The sequence below is a fragment of the Macrosteles quadrilineatus genome, unplaced genomic scaffold (assembly GCF_028750875.1).
Source record: "Macrosteles quadrilineatus isolate MER2022 unplaced genomic scaffold, UCM_ALF_1.0 Scaffold_1__1_contigs__length_201487025, whole genome shotgun sequence".
NCBI lineage: Eukaryota > Metazoa > Arthropoda > Insecta > Hemiptera > Cicadellidae > Macrosteles > Macrosteles quadrilineatus.
This window is the reverse complement of record NW_026542594.1, coordinates 25,524,056-25,538,768: the sequence shown is the minus strand read 5'-3', so window position 1 is coordinate 25,538,768 and position 14,713 is coordinate 25,524,056. Positions and strand designations below refer to the sequence as shown.

The 14,713-nt window shown below is 35.5% G+C and overlaps 1 protein-coding gene across 1 annotated transcript in view; it reads left to right on the top strand.

Annotated features, from left to right (window-relative positions):
* The first annotated feature begins 208 nt into the window (after positions 1-208).
* Positions 209-14,713, top strand: part of LOC128982112 (cytochrome P450 3A11-like) — a 68,049-nt gene continuing 53,544 nt past the window's right edge. The window contains exon 1 of the mRNA XM_054401165.1: positions 209-321. Coding sequence (XP_054257140.1) covers positions 245-321 — 77 coding nt within the window. The 5' untranslated portion in view covers positions 209-244. The remainder of the gene's footprint in view (positions 322-14,713) is intronic.

Here is a 14,713-nt window from a genome sequence, read left to right as displayed (position 1 = left end):
AGCCCAGATTTTTTTTAGTTACAGATTTTTATGACCCAAAGTTAGATTACATATCTTTGATAAATCTCAAAAATATACCAACTTTGTTGGATTTGTAGGTTTTCTAGGGACAATTTGTTATTGATCAATCCGGTTGCTATCGAGAACGTTCACTCGCGATTATCGATAGCCGATCGTTGCTGGAGAGCACACGACTCTCGAGTCCCCACAGTGCCCTCAGCTCTATAGTCTATAGTGTCTAGCGATGGCAGTGTTGGACCCGTCTGTCTGTGTGTGCGCCATTTTCGCAGCTTTGGCTGTCGGTATTGCATTTTTCTACAGGTAAATTACCGGTAACATATTTAAGCTTATTTATTTATAATTTTACAATAGTATGCAGTCTACTTCTATAATACTAGTAATTAGATTGATTTTTTTTGTATTTGTGCCATTTAATCTATATAAGATGACATATTTAAGACACATTTTTAAAATCACTTGTTTAGTTTGTAAATTTGTACACAGCTTTGCGAAAAATGTGTTGCATTACTCTTACACTGAACACAATGTGGACACTCAGTCATGCAAAACTAATATAGGACTACATAATAGGGGTCCAAGGTAGTTTTGTATAAATATCAACCCTTCAAAAATAAGGGTATAACAATTGCCCATGATCACGTTTGTACAAATCAATTTAAGTAGGTAATTCCCCGGTCATAATCTATCTATCTATCTATAATATTAAAACGTAACAGGGGTTTTTTTTATTTCACGATTCTGAATCAACCCCTCGACGGATTTTCATGATTTTTGTGTTGAAAGAAAGATAATTTTGAGAACTAGGGAATGTCGAAGCCATAATTTTAGTTTAGGGTCCCAGTTATTTAAAATTAAGTTTTAATTTTTGAAAAGTCTAGCAGCCGACGCTGGGATTCTAAACTAGCTTTTGGTTTAATATAATTTGTTTAACATAACAGCTGTAAACATTCAGCGTTTGTAACTCAAATTCAGCATTTGGATAAAATTAAAAGACATACTAAGGGTTGACTTATTCATACTATGTGTAGGCCTAATGCTAATCGTTGATACGTTCAATCCTTCGATAAGAGGATGACAGATTATTTAGATATACATAGTAAAATACTGATATTCAAATGATTTTTTTATTAAATCTTTGTAATCTTCTGTTTGTTTTAGTGCAATATAATTTTCTTTTAACTAACAGCTGCTGGTTAAATATAAAAATGCTCTATAGAACTATGAGGTCATTTTATATACTCTGATGTTGTCATTGATCATAGGAAATGAGTAAGATTAGTAGACCACCGACATAAGTAACACCATCGATGTATACAAGTCGAGGCTCTGTACACGAGTCTTAAAAAAAGGATATGCAAATTATTTTACTGCTCAACTTTTATAGGAAAGGGTAGGAAAATCAATTTTTAACAAGTTTTAATTCATCTTGGTAGCTTTTTATTTACAATCAATGTTTTGGAATGCTTAAACTTTGTTTGGATTAGGCCCGGAAATATTGATGGCATAAAGAAGGAGATCAAGAATCCTCAAGAATACGATGATTTTAAATTACCACCAAAAGCTCAGACGGGTTTTATCCAAAGATATATATATATATATATATATTAATTTGAAACTGTTTTTCTTTGTGACAGCTATTTTGAGAGAACGGCTGGGCGTAGAAACTCGGTAGAGGTGTCTAAAGAAAGGTCCTGGTTTGTAGATGAGCCATCAAAAGAGAAACATGGAGAATTCCCTCGGGGCTCTGCCCCAGTGGCCTTTAAATTCCCATCCCATGTTATTCTTATGGAGGAAAACGAGGTTTTTGTCACAGCTAATTTGAGAGAACGGCTGGGCGTAGAAACTTGGTAGGGGTGTCTAAAGAAAGGTATTGGTCTGTAGGTGAGCCCTCAAAAGAGAAACAATGTAAATTTCCTTGGGGCTCTGCCCCAGAGGCCTTTAAAGTTCACTCTGCAATTTTGTTTACATTTCGACCATATGGATAATTTTACACTACTTTTAATGAACCAGCTGTTAATAATAAAATTGTATTCAAAGGTCTACTGAAACTGTCAAAATTAAATGTTTACATTATTATTTTTTATTTTAAATGGATTCTCCACTGCATGGCAAGTTTTTTATAGTTTCAACAAAATGATGAATTTATGATACGTTTTAAATGTTTTGTTCAAAAATCTATGCTTTATTGCTCTTAGAAAATTTTAAATTATGAAATAAGTGTGACTTATCAATTTCAAAGGAATCCCTATTCCTTATTGGGTTAGCTTATACATATTGTAAGGTTGGCACTTGCCTTTTTTTCCAACTTTCAATCACCATTTATTTTTAAATTCAAGAAAGAACACCTGAGATTCATTTATTGGTATAACAGTTTTTGATAATCGGGTTGAAAATTGTGTCATAGATGAGTACGTTGAGGATGAGAGCTGTGTTCAAGTTTTGGAATAGACTAACTACGGAGTCTATGGTTTTGGTAAAGTAGGTGAACTAATGTCAATTCAGGTATTTAAAAAAAAGTGTACACAGTTTTTACTTTGATGTACACATGTAGCTAGGTTGAACAACGCATCTGAACCTCACTACATACAAAACATTCGGAAACACAACAGTGTCATCACATCTCATCGCATTTGCATAATTTGTTACCTACCAATGCTGGACTAGGTTATGGATTTGTATCCGCAAATGTTCAAGATTTGTGATAAAATTTCCTACAATTATGGTTCATTCCAATCCACGAAATACATGCACAGCTTTATGTGATCTATATGGCCAAGGCAAAACTACCCCATAAGTTAATGAATTATCAAGTAAGAACAGGATGATTAAATACATGGGTCGATGTGGCAAGAGAAGGATTTAAAATTGCTGAGATTGAAGTAAGAATGTTACTGCTTTCTGGAGAATCAGATATTTTTATAAAAAAAAAGATGAAGATTTACTTATAAATCCGGATACAATCTGAATGATTTTCCTAAAGCAGATGGAATTAGTGGTTGGTAATAAATATTGACTCTTTCCGTAACATGATAGACTAATTATATGAACTCATTCTCCCATATAGTGAAAGTGGCTTTGGTATGAAACAAACTCATGAACAAACAATTATAAGACTCCTAAAAAACTTTTTGGGCAACCTAAAGCCGATAAAAAGAAAGGTAGGAAATATTGTGTTAAACGAATTCATCAATCACGTTTTTTAGGGAACACAATCGTCATACTTATTATTGCTTATTTCGTGTAAATGTAAAAAAAAAAACAAAAAAAAAACTCGAATGTATTCAACTGAACAATACAAGCATACTATGATTGCATCAGTTTTCTATTTTTTTTTTTTTTGCCATATATCTGTTTATTTAGATAGGTACATAATTAATAGTATATTTTAATTTCCCTACTAGTCACGAAATGGGATTTTCGTGACGAATATTGAACGATACTTTTTATCACGTGGAAAAAAACTACTTTAACAAACTTTAAAAAAAAGTCTGAATTTTCTAATCTATTCATTTTTTCACCTCAACACAAATTAAGCTGATTGAACATCAACTAACCGGGGACCTCAGTTAGTTGTGGTTGTAACTTTGTTGATGTCATGTAAAGTATTGTTGGTGTGGCCAAAGTAATGTTTATGTCAGGAAAAGTCAGCTGATCACTATTTGTTTTTGGTGTGTGGAAATTGAAGATTTTCGAAGATCTCAGCTGTATGGAAATAGGCTATTTTAGAATACAGAGTGAGAGGACGAAAAAAGTTTTCCATGGATGTGGCAACTATCAATGCGGGTAATAGTTTTAGTATTATTGAATTGGCAGTTAAAAATACTAACTGTTGCACTCATGGTCATAGTTTGATTTTTGCCCAAAAACCACTTAATGATTAATCGTGTTACAGTCGTAAAACTATCTGTACACCAAATACCCCCTCTGCAGCAAACCTGCCGACTAAGCGAATTTCCATTTGCCCGGGTTGATTTTCAATTCATCTATTAAATTAACATTTATGTAACGAGTACCTAGGTTAGCTGCTACAGGGAACTATGGTCTTATAATAATGTGTGTGTTTTTTTTTATTAAAATATCAATAGCTTAGTATGAAATAAATAAATCTGCCAAGTTTGATCAAAATATATCCATAAACAAGCCAACTACTGTACAACATATTATAATATTCTCCATAATAATAACATGGGCATTTTAAATAAGCACATTTTTTTATTTTCTCCGTAACCATTCACCGTACAAAAACACTTTCTTATACTAAATTATTTGTTTTTTAAGCTCTTTAAAAAGGTCTGGAGAAAAATTGATAAATTTTGTGTTTTAAGGGTAAAAAATGAGAAAAACCCATTTTACCCCATAAAAACCCCCGTTAAACCCCGTTCCCATGGTCCGATAATGCTTTTTTTTTTTTTTAACAGAGGGCCAGGCTTACAAGTTACCATGGGATTGCATCGCAGCTAGAACAGCTTATTGTGCACCCTCGTTCACAGGTCCTCATTCTCCGTCAAATCCCAGGTCCTTGGTGAACCGTGAGAGCCTCTTGACTATGGTGACCTGTTCGTCCCTTTGATCTCCCATCAATAGGCCAAGGGATCTCATACGCAGACCTTGTAGGGCTGGGCACCTAAATATACCTTCACAGCTTTCACAAGGTCTCTGGGTGGGGCAAGCCGTAGCGAGATTTCCCTGAAAGGACTCAGCTCCTGAACTTGCTTGACCAGCCAATCCTTTGTGGCTGCGTCAGCACAGCCTCCACCTTTCTTCCTGGAGGCTTCATTAGAGTCAGCTTTGGGGGTACCACCCTTGCCCTGCTTTTTCCCAACATCCTAGTTCCCGGAGGAACTGGCTTTGCAGGCAGCAGAGTTAGGGTGCTTGGCAGCCCACACCAGCCTCCTCTCACTTCTGGATAGCACCTTTTCGCCTTTGGCTAAAGCATCCGCTATCCTCCGTCTTTGCAACTCACCCCTGGAAAGTCGTTTTTCGTACGAGGGATCTCATACGCAGACCTTGTAGGGCTGGGCACATAAATATACCTTCACAGCTTTCACAAGGTCTCTGGCTGGGGCAAGCCGTAGCGAGATTTCCCTGAAAGGTCTCAGCTCCTGAACTTGCTTGACCAGCCAATCCTTTGTGGCTGCGTTAGCACAGCCTCCACCTTTCTTCCTGGAGGCTTCATTAGAGTCAGCTTTGGGGGTACCACCCTTGCTCTGCTTTTTCCCAGCATCCTAGTTCCCGGAGGAACTGGCTTTGCAGGCAGCAGAGTTAGGGTGCTTGGCAGCCCACACCAGCCTCCTCTCACTTCTGGATAGCACCTTTTCGCCTTTGGCTAAAGCATCCGCTATCCTCCATCTTTGCGACTCGCCCCTGGAAAGTCGTTTTTCGTTCCTTTCCGGTTTCTGCGAGCTTGTCGTCATCGTCAGATTTCAGTAGACCTTCCTCCTCCATTTGGGCCAGACTGTCTACATTGTTCTCACGAATACCGGGTATTTAAGTCCACCTCCCCAGTGACCCGATTAGAGAGGTAAGGGGTGTGTACGACTGGGTTACCCCTGGTTCCCAGAAGGCTCCGTTAAGACACTGAATATTAGGCCCCCAGTGCCACAAGACTCTTGGCACGGATCGCATTACACCTTAGTCTAGGGCCCCCCTCACTTGGTTCTGTAGGTGGACCAACACCCAGTGGCAGAAGGTAGCTCTCCGCAGCTAACAAGTGAGAGTTGGGGTTTAGGTTGTGGCCAATCTGCCGAACCAACCCCGCATACGAGGTTTGGCCGGAACGGCGCGAAATTTTCTCCCACTCACTAAACCCCCATACCTTCCGTCCGATAATGCTGGTTCACGAACTCATCCAAGTTTATCCCGCCCTACACCTTCAAGCCAAATTTCATTAAAATCGGACAAAAACTACTCAAGTTATCACGTGTACGGACGTACATATAAAATTTTTTTTAACTAATTGTGTTTTTGGCCTCTAGGGACATCCAAATGAAAAAGTATAACGGTCCCGGGTCTAGGTCTTACCGTGCCACCTACGGTAAAAGCTACTTCCCTATAGGGAAATTCGTTCTAAGTTAAACGATTTCGCGATATGCCTAAATTAACGAATTCTTCTTTATAATTCATTTGTTCACACGGACATTACTAAACCATACATACTAAACAACGTTAAACCTGAACCAGATATATGATCTTCAAACCAATCTATTTGGGTTAACGCCCACGTGTACATTAAAAGCACATATTTGGTTTAGTACATTTTTTCACAAAAAGTCTATAGATTGGTAGGTTTCAATAGTCTGTCATCGCTCACTAGCCATGTGTATACAGTACTTAATTACTGCACACCATATAGACTTCACGGTATTGGCCTGGGTGGATGTTCTACAAAATGGGCTGTTGTAAACTAATTGCTTCTAGCAACCCGGATGTCGGTACATGTTCAATCAAACTCAACACACCATGAATAATGGTGCCACTATTTCTGATTATTTATTACATATAAATAATCAGAAATAGTGGTAAAAATATAAACGTTCTCAAATCAATGTAGCCTATCTAGAGGGTCGTTTTCCATATTAAACTTCTTGGAATAATTAATTGATGATTGAGACATTTAAAATGCTGATAAATTGGCATTTAAATCGTGACGCATCAATAGTTTAAGATGTTTTAGAAATGTATAAACCAATTTATAGCCAGTTATTTTTTTCAAACCAATTTTAAAAGTTTGTCAAAAAACTGTATTCTAGTACAGTAACTCGGTTTAATTTTAGTATTGTTAAGCAAGATAAAGTTAATTTGTATTCAGATACATCGTTTGGACTAAAACATCGCCATAGAAATGTGCTGAACCTTCTTCAAGCTAAATGAAAATACGGAAGGGCTACAACTATTTGAATGAATGTTCGAAGATTTGTTTGGTCCCATGCAGCGCACGGCTGTTTAACAAAGCCACAGCTGTTAGCGAATTTCCCTATAGGGAAGTAGCTATTACCGTAGGTCTCATGGTAAGGCTTAGGCCCGGGACCGATTTACTTTTTCATTTTGATGTCCCCAGAGGCCAAAAACACCATTTGTTCGAATTTTTATATATGTATATATATATATATAGATTTATATATATATGTGTCCGTGAACACGATAACTTGAGTAATTTTTATCCGATTTTGATGAAATTTGGTTTGAAGGTGTAAGGCGTGATAAACTTGAATGAGTTCGCGATCCAGCATGATCGGACTATGGGAACAGGGTTTTATGGGGTAAAAATTGGTTTTTCTCATTTTTGACCCTCAAAAATCAAAATTTCCCAATTTTTATGCAAACCTTCTTAAAGAGCTTAAAAAAACAAACAATTCAGTATATCAAAGTGTTTTTGTACAGTTATTGGTTACGGAGAAAACAAAAAAAATGGTAAATTAAAAATTCCCATGTTATTCTTATGGAGAATATTGTAAAATTTTTTAGTTTGCTTGTTTATGGATATCTTTTGATCAAACTTGGCAAATATATTCATTTTATACTAAGAAATAATTATTTTACTTAAAACACACACTTTATTAGTTTCCTTGTAGCAGCAAACCTAGGTACTCGTTAAACCTAATGTTATTTAAATAGATCAATTGAAAATCAATTCAGCCAAATGGAAATTCGCTTAGACGGCAGGTTTGCTGCGGCGGGGGTATATTTTTGACGTTGTGTGGGTGCGCGTAGGATGTAGGAGCGCCTCTATTATGTTTTCGCGCGGGTGGCTTGGGTGTGTTTTTTTACCATAAACTGAAACTATAATCATATATGCAGTGTCTATGTTGAATTTCCATCGGAGTATCAGGACCAGTTTGTACAGTGCCGAGCGAGTGAATATTAATCTCAATGAGAGACTTTTAACATTACAATCGACCAAACAATAAACCATCAGACTGATAAACAGGATGCAAAACATATTATACAGGTACTGATTACCTGATTCCTGATTTCCTCCTCCTTTGATTGGGACGAGATTGGATGAGCTTGAAAGGTCATTTTAAAAATGTTACTTGAATTTCCATCATCATAAGTATTTCGTTCAAATAGTTGTAGCCCTTCCGTATTTTCATTTAGCTTGAAGAAGTTTCAGCACATTTCTATGGCGATGTTTTTGTCTTACAGTTGACCACAGTAAAACAAATAAACGCATATTAATCATTTTGCATGCTTTGATCAACCAAGAAATGGTTTTTTTGCTAAGTTCATTTTGTTATTTACCTAATAACTCTTAAATGTTTGTTTCGTACACTTGGAGACGGTGCGGTACCAGGCTACTGCGATGTTAACGGTTTTGTTCCATATATCTTTAAAACCTTTTTTCTCAGTTCGTATGCATCGCAGGGAAAATCTACGCATACCGTTAGAAAGGTCTTTTCCTGCAGATGTGCAGAATCCCTTTATAAATTAAAATAGGCTCAAAAATAAGCACAAAAAAATTAATTTAAAATAATAATAAAATTAACGTGGTTCTTATGGGTTGCCATGCTGGTTACGAAATAACCACGAAATATAAACAGAAAACCAAAACAAATGGAAGAAATTCCCGTCACATGTTTTATTTTCAGCGTGAAAATAGAGAAGTCTGCACATTACATATTTTTGGTCGAGTTTCGACCACTGGACGACCTCTAGTATCTTTTATTCACTGATAGTCGCGTATTTTAAATCATTTACAAAATATTAGTTGATTTTTAAATGGTCTAGAATCCTCAAAAAGATACTAAATCACTCTACTGAAACAACTCCTATGGAAAAATTGAGCCGTAAAATGAAAACCAACCAAACTTGATATGATTTTTTAATCGCAAAATGACAAACAGTAAGAATGATCTACCACCGTTAACCATTTTATAATGGATGTTCTGCAATATAGTTTCATCACTACTACTGAAATAGCCTCTTTGACTCTGTATGCAAATAGTTCACATCAATCAAAGCTCATAAGATTTACGCTCAAATTTACCGTACATTTCACTTGATGCGTTATTACGTATTGCGTATATTATTCCGTATAATATTACGTAATTACATTCCATGTTTCATTTCAAATTTTTTCTATTGTTCCTATTAAGATTCAGTCTAACAGTAGTTAGCCTAAGTCTTGCGCGGCCACTGAATGGCTGGAGTGGAGATTGCGTCATTTTGTTCGGTTGCGCGGCGCTCAAAATAGAATCTGACCGCATCCACTGTTTGATACGAACCAATCAGCGATTAAAGAGAACAATCAATGAAAGGAGTCAATGAAGTCGCACATGTTTAACTGACATTTTACGACTTCTGTTTGATTGGAAAGTTTAGTGATATACGCTTGAGAAATCGTGAAAATAAACCGACATTAACATATTTTGACATAACGTATTAAACCTTTTAGCGAATCTATCTATAAGGGAGCAGCTTGTAAATGACAATAGCAAGACCTAGAACAGGGACAGGTTTACTTTATCATATTGATCTCCTCAAAGGTCAAATACCCCCGCCGCAGCAAACCTGCAGACTAAGCGAATTTCCATTTGCTTGATTGGATTTATACAAAAATGTCTCCTTAAAAATATCACATTTATTCCCTATTTAAATAACATTAATTTAACGAGTACTTAGGTTTGCTGCAACAGGGAGGGTAAAATCTGTTTTTTTTTTGTAAAATGTTAATAGTTTAGAATGAAATGAATGCATTTTCCAAATTTGATCAAAATATATTCATAAACAAGCAAACTACAACAGTTTATTTATTCTCCATAAGAATAACATGGGAATTTTAAATATACAGTTTTTTGGAATTTTCTCCGTAACCATTAGGCGCATAACAACGCTTCAACATACTAAATTATTTGTTTTTTTAAGCTCTACAAAATGGTTTGGAAAGAAAATGTTAAATTTTAAGTTTTTAGGGTTAAAAATGGGAAAAACCAATTTTTACCCCATAAAACCCCCCATAAACACCTGTTCCCATAGTCCGATCATGCTGGTTCGCGAACTCGTTCGAATAAACGTTGGTTTACATGTTTGTTCCAAATTTCATCAAAATCAGATGAGTTTTGTTCGAGTTATCGCGCTAACGGACACATATATAAATATATATATATATGAATTTGAACGGATGGTGTTTTTGGCCTCTAGGAACCTCAAAACGAAAAAGTAAATCGGTCCCGGGTCCAGGTCTTACCATGAGTACTACGGTAATAGCTTATTCCCTATATGGGAAATTCGCTAAAAAACACTTTTCGTAAAAATGTAGATGTATATGAATGAATGTTTTTAATGTCATGAATAATTTGTGATTTTTAAAAAATTTGTAATACTTTATTTTTCTTTATTGTTTAGGTGAAGAGGTTGAACATTGTGGCTATGGTAGATGTGTAGTACCATAGTATACTGTCAATTTAAAGAGGCAAATTTTATCAAACTTTGTTGGGAGGACACAGTTTGATAAAAATTTGCATCTTTAAATTTACGGTATACTATGGTATTACACATCTACCATAGCCATTATATTCTAACACTTCCCTAAACAATAAAAAAACTATTAAAAATTCGCAAAAAATCACAAATTATTTATCACATTAAAAACATAAACATAACTGTAAACGATCCTACTTTGACAGTTCTCATTGCGTATCACAGTTTTGTGTTGCTGCTTAGTTCAAATTAGCTTTTTTCATAAATGCAAAAAGAATAATAGTGCCGCACCCTGTTGGTAAATCTTATAACTTTTTAATGCTTTTGCATATCATAGAACCAACCTTTTAGTCGAAACAGCTGACTAAATTCTTTAATTTCTTTAAATATGAATACTCATAAGGTTAACAGGGGGAACTTCAGAGCCACTGGGGTGGAGCCCGAAAGGATTTTCGAGATAAGAATATGCCTATCTGTTAGTCGGGAATGTGAGCGCTATCATCATGCCAAATTTCAGCCCAATGCGTCCAGTGGTTTATGCGTGATTGATCTTCAAACAAACTTTCACATCTTACTAATATTATAAACTAGCAGAGTACCCGTCCTTCGTACGGGGTTGGCATATAAGTTTAAATTGCTTATTGCAGTTATACTCAAGCTTTGAGTTTGCAATTGGGGACGTAATTGCAATCAAGCAGACGTAAAGCATAAGTATAAATGCAACAAGCATTTTAAAATTATATACCAACCCCGTACGAAGGACGGGTACTCTGCTAGTTTTTCTATAAGTTCAGCTGGGAAAAACAAAAGCAATTTCCTTTTGAATGAAGTTGAGCTCGAAGCAACTGATCAGGTTCAAGTTCTTGGGATTGGTGCTCGATAGAAACCTGCGATTTCATTCCCTTAATGACACTGTGTGTAGAAGGATTTCTTCGGGAATCTTCTCCGCCAACTTTCTAAGTTTGCAAAATGTGATGTTCTAATTACAGCATATTATGGAGTGGTTTCCCGCACCTGATATACGTAGGTGCCGGTGTGGGGGTGTGAGTGTTGGAAAACGTCTTTCCTTTTCCGACTCCAGAAGAGGGCAGTTAGGGCAGTCTTTGGTTTGAAAAGAAGAACATCTTGCAGGCAATACAGTACTTTATTTCATAACTAATTTTAACATTTCCCTCAATATACATTTTGGAAACTTTGATTCTCATAAAAAAAACTTACACCAATATCAATCTTCACTTACACATTCCTATTCACAACGTAACAATTCTCATCTTAAATTGCCATCTCATTCAACTACATTTTTCAAGAGACACTTTCGTTACAATGGCAAAACTTTTTAATCTCCTCCCTCCCTCCCTTCAGCTGGAGTCGTACTTGAACAGCTTTAAAAAGCAAATCGAAAAAAAAATACTCTTGGCCAAGGGTTACTACAGTGTTCGAGATTGTGTCGCTGATGGGTTCATTTATTTCATTTTCTCCATAAAAATAACATGGGAATTTGAAATTTACACTTTTTTAGAATTTTCTCCGTAACCATTTGGCCTAGGCGTATAATAACGCTTCATTATACTAAATTATTTGATTTTTAAACTCTACAAAATGGTTCGGAAAGAAAATGCTAAATTTTAAGTTTTTAGAGTCAAAAATGGGGAAAACCAATTTTTACCCCATAAAACCCCCATAAACCCCTGTTCCCATAGTCCGATCATGCTGGTTCGCGAACTCGTTCAAATAAACGTAGGTTTACACGTTTGTACCAAATTTCATCAAAATCGGACGATTTTTGCTCGAGTTATCGCGCTAACGGATACATATATAAATTTGAATATATATGAATTTGAACGGATGGTGTTTTTGGCCTCTAGGAACCTCAAAACGAAAAAATAAATCGGTCCCGGGTCCAGGTCTTACGATGAGTACTACGGTAAAAGCTTATTCCCTATAGGGGAAATTCGCTAAAACGCTGTTATTGCTGCAGTATGACGAAAAAGACTTTTAATTAGAACTAGCTGTTGTACCGTACCGGAACTCTGCAACGGGAAGAGGACACGAAATAGAAACATTTTGATCTGTACATCTGTCGTATTAAATTGTTACACATCCGCCAACGCCAACGCTTTTAAAAACAAAATTCAATATCTTTATTGAAACATTTATGGTTTTTGATAATATGGTAAGTAGTGAAAACCACCATTTTGGTTTTGATTAATTTTAAATCTTGTGTAGACTCTTAGCAAATTTTAAAATAACAATTTCGCATACATTATTAACTTCAACTCCCTTATTTACATATATTTTTCTTTATTTTTGACAATTTAAATTTCAATCTTGAAGCTGCAAAACTACTAATTAAATTTTAAATCAACTTTTTAGGTTCTTTTAATTTTTTTTTAACTTTATTTGATTTACAATCTGTTCAAGTTGAACAATAAGCAAATGATATAAATAGTAATACAAAAATTGTGTAAAAACACATAATTTACATAGCCTATATACAATTATTTCTCAAAAAAACTATATTTATCAATGTGTGATTCAAATCATATGTTTTGTTTGTTTATACATATTTTAAAAACAAACTTATAATTATTACAGTCCACTGCTACTTTCAATAAACATGTACTAGATATTTTTTATCTTTTATTTTACAATTCAATTCAATTTCACTTTACATTTTGGTCAAAACGAGCCGGATTTTAATCCAGTATGATTCATTACAGTTTTTATTATTTTCAGTAAAGTATTTTTTTCAATTTTTCAATCAACAACTTGACAAAAGTACATAGCTAGCAACTAGCATTTTCCAAGACAAAATGGATGCATTAATAAAGAAAAGAAGCACAATCAAGGCACAACTAACAAGATTTGAACATTTCTTGGAAAATTCCATTGATTCTCCCGGATTTTTGAATGAACTATGCGTCAGGCTTCCCAAGGCAGAGACACTTATTGACAAATTCGACCTCATCCAACAGGAGATCGAACTGGAGGATGACGAGGATGCCCAACAGGTAGAAAGGGAAACCTTTGAATCGGCATACTACAAAATAATAGGTAAGGCCAAATCATTCACTACGAACAATCAGAATACTTCAATTCAAATGAAAACTTCAGACAAGGTTTCAGGGCCTAAACTAAACCTACCGGTATTAAATCTACCATCCTTTGATGGATCTTTTGACGATTGGTTTCCGTTTTCTGATATGTTTTCGGTGATGATCCATAACAATGAATCTCTAACAGACGTTGAAAAATTGCACTACCTTAAATCTTGTTTGAAAAAGGAAGCTTTTGACGTAATTTCATCTTTGGAGTTAACTTCCACTAACTATGCAGTAGCTTGGAACCTCATTCAAGAGAGGTATAACAACAAAACATTAATAGTTCAAAAACATGTTCACTCTCTGTTCAATCTACCAAAGTTAGAAAAAGAATCTGTCCAATCTTTAAGAGAGCTGATCAACAGTTCCAACAAGCACATTCGTGCATTGAATGCACTTGGAGAACCCACTGACAAATGGGATACTCTACTTATTCATTTGATTTCTTCCAAATTTGATCCTGTCACATTCAGGAATTGGCAAGATAATCTTAAGCCTAATAGCTTTCCAACAATGCAAGACCTAAATGATTTCTTAAATCATAGGTTTCATATACTTGACTCTCTTCATTACAATAACAGTAAGCCTTTAGTTGCTCCACTGCCTAAACATAATGATGTTAACTCTGTCAAACATAAACCTACTTCTGCTTCTGGGTTTCAAAACAAGTCATGGTCATCACGACAGCCATGCTTGTCATCTTCAGAACCTAAATGTGAACTGTGCCAGTCCTCACATTTTTTATTTCAATGTGAACAATTTCACAACCTAGCAATACCTGATAGAATAAACAAGGTAAGAAGCTTAAATTTGTGTAACAACTGTCTGAAATTTCACAAAACTAATCAGTGTAAAAGTAAGAGTGTTTGCAAATCTTGTGGAAGAAGACACAACACTTTACTTTGCCTTAAGTCAGTATCAATTCCTAAAGACAGTTGTGGTAAGAACAGTCAACCACACTCAGATAACAAACAGTTATCCACTGGGGATAATAAACAGGTTATTTCTGTAGGCGCATCAGCCAATGATCAATCCTCTAGCAGACCAACTCAGACTATCCTTTCTACAGCTATTGTTGATGTCATCAGTCCTAGAGGTAAGATTGTTTCATGTAAGGCATTACTTGATTGTGGATCACAATCAAACTTCATTTCAGAATCACTCTGTAAGCG